Source organism: Lolium perenne, chromosome 4, assembly GCF_019359855.2.
Source record: "Lolium perenne isolate Kyuss_39 chromosome 4, Kyuss_2.0, whole genome shotgun sequence".
NCBI classification, from domain to species: domain Eukaryota; kingdom Viridiplantae; phylum Streptophyta; class Magnoliopsida; order Poales; family Poaceae; genus Lolium; species Lolium perenne.
In genome coordinates this window covers 256,108,275-256,115,621 of record NC_067247.2, presented here as the reverse complement: position 1 = coordinate 256,115,621, position 7,347 = coordinate 256,108,275, and the positions used below count along the sequence as shown (strand labels likewise).

The 7,347-nt window shown below is 39.0% G+C and overlaps 1 protein-coding gene across 2 annotated transcripts; it reads right to left on the bottom strand.

Moving 5' to 3' along the window:
• Positions 1-476: 476 nt before the first annotated feature.
• Positions 477-3,185, bottom strand: LOC127332188 (putative B3 domain-containing protein Os03g0621600). 2 transcript variants are annotated; one of them, XM_051358456.2, is made up of 5 exons: positions 2,839-3,185; positions 2,577-2,754; positions 1,517-1,922; positions 1,235-1,413; positions 477-995 (listed from the first exon to the last, which is right to left on the bottom strand). In XM_051358456.2, exons 2-5 carry the CDS (start codon positions 2,688-2,690, stop codon positions 834-836), a joined length of 861 nt encoding a protein of 286 aa, XP_051214416.1. In that variant the 5' UTR covers positions 2,691-2,754; positions 2,839-3,185; the 3' UTR covers positions 477-833. The 2 variants fall into 2 exon arrangements, with proteins under 2 accessions (XP_051214416.1, XP_051214417.1); XM_051358457.2 differs by having other exon boundaries at positions 2,577-2,731.
• Between the last annotated feature and the right edge of the window lie 4,162 nt (positions 3,186-7,347).

Below are 7,347 nucleotides of genomic sequence, written 5' to 3'. Positions count from 1 at the left end.
GAGGTCGTAGACAAGCGTTTTATTGATGTAGATGCGCCTTCACCACGCTCAATTCTCAGCTCACTCTCTTTCTCCCCCTGAATTGGGTTCTAAACAGAAGCCTCCGCCTGAAAGAGATCGGCTGGCAGCGCTCGAACTGAATCTGGGAACAGGAGGACGAGACACGAGAGGTCCAACCGGGGGGGATCGACGAGATCGTTTAGGAAGTCCCTGGCTCCTGGTCCAACATGAGGATGCGGCTCGTGCCTTGGCCACCGGACGACATCGTCCCGACGCCCGTTGATAAGACGTGCAGGGTGAGCATTTCTTTTTCTTTTCTTTTTTAACAGTTGCAGTTCATGTATCCTATTCCTACATGCTACAGTGATTGAGTTCATCTGCTCCTAGTTTTTTTAAAAAAAAAATCATGTTCTCCATCTGCATCATATGAGCTCTTTCACACACTTAGCCTGTGAGATGAAAGGAGATCAGGAAACCAAAGAATTCAGATCAACTCCATAATCATAGCGGCCTAGACTATAGCAACATTGAGGTTAAAATCACAGAAGACAGGTTGTTACAGCACTGTATCTTACAGCAAGTCAGCAACATATTCCTTGAAGTACAAAACAAAGCCAAACACTGATCGAGCTTGGATACTGGAAGCAAACAAGGCGTACCGCGTACATCATAGATAGCGCCTCGATCAAACATACCAAACATTTCACCAATAGCAACAGCTGAAGAGATCGACCAGCCTACCAGACTTCATTTTTTCCTAATGATATGAACCCTCAAGATGTACTGCTTATTCTTCTTCTTCAGTAGCTCGAAGAGACAGAAATCTCCCAGCTTCAACTGTTGTCACGTGCAAACTCTTTCCACCCTTTTGTAAACCTTTTACGTTTAACCGAGGTGATGCTGCACTGCACTTCCCAATTCTTGGCATGCCGTTCAAGGATCAGCGTTCCATTTTTAAACGGAAGGTATGTATCGGCATATTTCCGAGATAAGTACTAAATACATAGGAAAAGGTGATCTTTAATATCAATTCAAATAAAACAACATAATGTCTAGTTCGAAACACTTAATGTTCTAGACAAATAGTGGGTTTAATTTCTGGACAAAAAAGAATTTAGATAAGATAAATGCAGTTAATTATGGTATGCATGACAAGAATAGAAACAATGATTTTTGCCTAGCACGCATGCTAAAAGAATAGAATGCATATTCAGTATCAAAGTTTTTGGCTCACCAGATTAGAAGGTTCTGCATAAAGACTGCTCTTGCTCATGATACATCCGTAGATAGGGGTTTTGGATTGAATAGCTTGGACCCTTTTATCCAGTTTCTTCGTCTGCACATCAGTAAGAGAGATACCACGTGGGAGGATGTACAGCGGGACAGAATCAGAATATGCTTCCAGGTCATCTTCTGATGATGAAAAATAACCAACAGGCAAGACAAATGAATCAAAACATATAATGCAAAGAAGTCCTAATTTGCATAGTTTGTCTTCGCAGTATAATTTATAAACCTGATGCCTCGGGTGGAGACCTTGATGAACTGATATTCACATTATCGTTCCCCTGGTTTGGCCTTTCACTTTGTGGTGAATTTATGGGAATATCATCAAAACTGCTTGAGATGTCAATTAGTTCTTGACCAGTATTATTGATGACAAGATGCGATTGTACTTTCTCACAGCCACTCGGATCGAAGATTAGAACCTTCAGTTGAGATATCCCATTGTACTTGAATAACAGGAGGTCCCCCACTTTCAAGTCATGAGCACTAGCAAATGAACCCCATCCAGATTGGAGGACTAGTTCGTCGTAATTATTTGTAATTTTGGCATCAAAAGTGCAACCATTGCGTGATTCCAGCTTAATGGTTCTTGCAGATTTACCCCTAAAATGTTTGACAAAGGCATCTGGTATGGTCTGCAGCAACAAGATAAAACAAAGAACAGCCCTCATTTTTTTCCGAAAAGAAGAGTGGTCCTCATGAGGAAGTAAAAATGCTTTTGCAAATTTTTTTTTGACGGAAAACAGTAGGACTCTACTGTATATTTGTATATATTTTTTGGGCTTTAAGTTACAAATGTACAAGAGGTTTGTACAAAATCAGAAAGAGAGCCAAACAAATGCTTTTGCAGTACCAATAGTATGGTTGATATGTCCAAAGTTAATAGTCTTGCAAGAGAAACACTACCAGATAATGTAATGATCAACGCAATCAATTATTTATGAACTAAGAAACGTTTACTCCACGCCGCAGGATGCACAACTGTCCATTATTTTGTTAGGTCCAGACTTAAAAACATAGTACTAACAGAACTACTATACTCCAGTTTTTTTTTTTTGGAAAAGATACAGGTTATGCGAATTTAGAGTTCAAAACCACTCCGCTTGAGAGTAAGTAGAGGATTAAGAAACATATATTATCCGGTTTAATACCACTTTAGGAACTTCTCTTTCGAGTCCATGAATACAGAAAATTATCATTGACCTGCTAACACATTGTCCGCTTGAGAGTACGTGCGAGAGAAAAAGGAAAAGTAACAAGACCATAGTGTCGGTGGGGAAAAAACTTACGATCCTTTCACCAAAATCACCAATCATAATTTTGAAGAAATAGTTGTCTTGCTCCTCTACATGGTTGTGGCAGTAATCTCCCTTCTTTTTTGATCTCTCACAAGGCTTTCCCATCTTATAGCCAGATCTACGTCCAAAAGCTTAGCCGAGAAGTTCTAAGATTGCAGGGAAGGTGCATCTTGAGATAGAATCGATTAATCAAACATCTCTGATTAGCAGACTAGTCACCGAGAAAGGAAGACAAAAGACTGAGAGAGCTTACGGTTAATATGCTATCGACAGGACAACACCAATGGCTTGTGCGCTAGAGCAAGTGAGCCTCTAGCTTCTACTGGGAGGCGAGGGATGGGGAAGACGAAGAAACCGAGGAGACGAGCAGACGAGCAGACGCACTTTTGCTGAACTGTACAGCCATAGATACCTCTGCTCTCCTTGTTATTTTGTTCCCCGCAAAAAAAAAAATACCTCTGCTCTCCCTACCCTGACGCCCACTTGCTGCATCTATGTATCTCAGAAAAATGGGCGAATCTGCAAAATACTGCTCCCGCCACTGATGACTCACTGCAGGAATGGTGGCAACTGGCAAGAAATTCACTCACAGGGAAGAATAGAAAAAGACTAGACACACTTGCTATGTTGATTACATGGTCAGTATGGAGAGAAAGGAATAACAGGGTTTTTGAGAAAGTTTACAGGCCAACAAACATACTTCTTGAGCACATAAAAGCGGAGGCAAAACGAGAACCAACCTGAGGTTGGGTGGTTAGGAGGGTGGTTGTATCCCCAGCCCACCAGAGTTCAAATCCCAGATTTGACATCTGTGTGTCGCATAAAGGCGGAAAATTCATTCAGTGGGAGGCGACGTTCCCGTCGACAGCGTGGCGCCTGTGGTGACTTCGTCAATTTCAAGATCCAATCCGCCGGCTCAGTCTTCCGGAGATGCTCATAGGGGTAGGGTGTGCGTGTGTGCGTTCATAGGGGTGAGTGTATGCGCGTGTATGTGAGCATCTGTGTATGCTCATAGGGGTAGGAAAGGTCGTCCTCTTTCGAATCTAACAATGCGGAAATTGTGGCATCCCGGTTGAGCCAACATGGACAGAGCTAATGGTGCTAGATTCAGTTCCATGTGGTGCTGGCATCATGGATGTTTTGGCGTTCCTGTGTATTCCTTTGCTTAGAAGCCGATCATCAATCTAGTTTTTAAAAAGATAAAGGCTGGAACGTGCTTAGCTTACTAGCTAGTGTGGGTCGTTTGTTTCTATCCAGTGTTAGACTGCGTGTGTTTGTAGCTCCCGTTTGTGCTCTGTCTGTTTGTTCTGTAAGACTTTAACCACTTCGGTGGATTTCTCCCTTCTATATTAATACAAGGCTCTTGCATGGTTCGCAAAAAAAAATATGTATCTCAGAAATGCGTGCTAGAGCGCACCTGCACATGTTTCGACTTTGTCTTTTTTTATCTTTCAAGTTATATAATATTTTGTTTTGATTTTTTTACAAGTCACCCAAAAATAACAAATAAAATTGTGGAAAAATAGTTCATATTTTTTTTGCAATTCTGAATTTCAAATTATTTTAAAATTCAAAGTAAATTATTTAAAAAAATATATACATTAGGACATAAAAAATTCGAAATATTTTTCCTACATTAAGTTGTTATGTTTAAGTGATCTGCAAATGTCAAGTTTAAAGATTGTGTGGTGGGAGAGATACAAAAATGAGAAGTTGTTCGAGGGGAGAAAAAAGAGCTAGCATGGATCTTGATGCAATATATACTGTGTAGATAGGGGTCCCTCGCTCGTATGCTATCATATATTCCCTTCATCCCATGAAGATTGTTAGGATTTATTAAAATTTAGATGTATCTAGATGCTATTTAGTTTCTAATTTAAATTTTGATAAATCTTAGACAACTTTCGTGAGACACGGGAAGTAGTGCTAGTATCATAATTTTTTATATTTATTAATTTATTTGGCATTATTTTTTATAATTCTACGATATCTCACTATGAGTAGTCTACGCCCTCGAAAGGACTGCATGTGATCAAGAATTGTCTTAAAATATAAAATTAATTTTACAAAATTACCATCATTAGAAAGTGTTTTTGAATAGGAATCCAACATACTAATTACGATATAATTAAGATTTTGTTGATTAATTTTTCAGTAAAAGTTTATCTTGAAATACAGGTGTGTCTTATTCATAGAAACGGAGGTAGTAGGAATTTTGTAGAATTTTTATCCTTATCATTTTTTTCTACGTGAACCGTTTGATTCATAGGATTGAAATTCTTAAGAATGTATAGGAATTTTCCCTATAAATTGTGGTGCACTATGTTTTGGAGGAAAAATATCCATACATGTAGCAAACCACATATTATGACCCCTTTGTGTTTTCCTATGAGTTAAACTCTATTTAAAGAAATACCATGTAGAATCCAAATCATGTAGGATTCAACTCGACATGACATTCTAATCCTGCAATTTTCCTATTATGTGTTGCAAACTCCTGCAAATCAAAAAGACCCCAAATCTGGATTCTCCAACCCTTGTAGCATACCTAGGCACCCTTTTTTTTTTTTACTACTGCAACATTGTGATGACATTTCTTACTGAGTCATATCAAAACCGTATAAAAGCATAACAACATTTTAAAAACATTAGTGCAGCAAAAAAGTATGTAGTAAATCCCCCCCAAAAATCACCACATATATAGCATGGAAGGCCAAGGCTCGCAATACCCCGCAAAAATATTTGTAGCATGAACATCTTTTTCATGCAGATGATTCTAATCGCCGCATCATCTTGTTTGTCTGTTCAAGGTGACACCCGAGTTTGCAGCATGCCGTAAAACTGTATACAACATTGAAAAACTCAAAAAACATATGATTTGTGTATGAAAGGATTTGCACCAAAGTTGTCTCCTAGTAAACTCACCACAGAAGGCATCCGGGATGACAAATGTGAAGGAAAAGATGTGGAGCAAGGCAGCACTAGGAATCTGGGGAAGGGAAACACATAATTTTACCTAGGTTTAAACCCTCATCGGTGGAGGTAACACCCTATAATTTTTTTTTCTTATGTGTCGAGGTTACATGTATTGTATGAGACTAGTCATATTGGGACTAATATAGCTACTAACATCCAGCTACATGCAATGCCACATAGGCAATCAGGTAACATGACATGCCATTAAATAAGAAGAGATGTGCTTGTGGTAACTAGCTATGTTACCATAACATCACATTTTGTAAGAGAAGATAAGTCTACAACCTAATGAATATGACTTTCAATGATACTACACATATGTTACTATCCACTAGGGAGGTAGAATGTTACTAATATATGTTATTCTCTCTATGCTTTCTATAGGCAACATAATTGGGTTACAATAATGATAGAAATTACAGTGGTCACTATCGGGTTAAGGCATAGTGGTGCGCTGGCTGGTAACTGCTAACTTTATGGTTAGTGATAACCCCAGCATTGATGATGACTCCAACGGTTCGTTGATGACACTTTCGGAGATTCGGCGATCTGGGTGAAGGTTCAGGAATTGTCCTAGCTTTGTTAGGTCGAGTTGTCGACCTTGGCTTTGTCCTGATGGCCACCTTGTGCAAGACTTGTGCTACCCTTGGGCCTATGGGGATATCTATTTGACTTTCTCCACCTTGGACTAGCTGTGCCTTCTCCTTGTCATGGGCCTACTTGAGGTGACCCCGATGTCATGGTGCTAGTGGATTGCGCGGTTTGTGCATGGATGAAGTGTGGGAATGAAGGTTAATAATGGCATGGGGGATCCCCTATATATAATGATTTTGAACATCGTGCCAGTCTGTCGGATATATTGGCTATCCTTATTGCACGAACAAAAGAGGATGGCCAAGTTTGTGGACTTATTCCCCATCTTACCAGGTGTATATTCTAAAAATATGCATATGGTACTTTTTTTTATCATGGAACATGACTTGGAGAAAGCCGTGAACATGAAACTTATATTGTGCATTTTCTAACAAGTAGATAGCCTTAAAATATATTTCCACAAAAGTGAGATTTCTATTTTGGAAATACAACGGAGGAAGAGGAGCAATATAAATAATTGTTTGGTTATGAGTCCGGTTCTGTACCTTTTATATACCTGAGTGTCCCTATCTATTATGTCAACTATTCAATAAAGAATGGAAGCTGGTAGAGGATCTCTTGGAAGGAAAGTTGGGATCTGGGCATGGCAAGTTACTCTCATACAAAGAGAGACTTGTTCTTATTAATTTAGTCTCTGTTTTTGGTATCTTTTCAAGAAATACTTAAAGCGCAAGGAAAATATTTGACTTTTATAGATCTCAATTGATTTCGCAATGCAATCAACTTAAAAGAAAATACCATTCGCAAAGTGGAGTATTATTTGCCAACCTAAAGACCAAGTGGGTCTATGATGGGTTGAGGTACTAGACATAAAGAACAAATGTTTATTATGTAGACGGTTGTTTAAACTTTGAACAATGAGAGAGTGTGGAAGGTAGGAAAGAAAATGGAGCGCAAAGATTCCGATTATTCTGATTTTTCGTGAAAAGGGGAAATGGCTTGGAAATATGGAAACGAAACAGAGTTTTGTGGAACAAAAATAAAACCATAACTTTTTAATGGGAATAGAACAACCTTTTCCGAGGGAACGGAAGCGGAAACGGAATTTCCATTTCCGCCTAATATGGATTTTTCATTTTGTTATTGTTGTATCTGGCCCAACCTAGCATGCCGAATCAAAGATAAGTCAAAT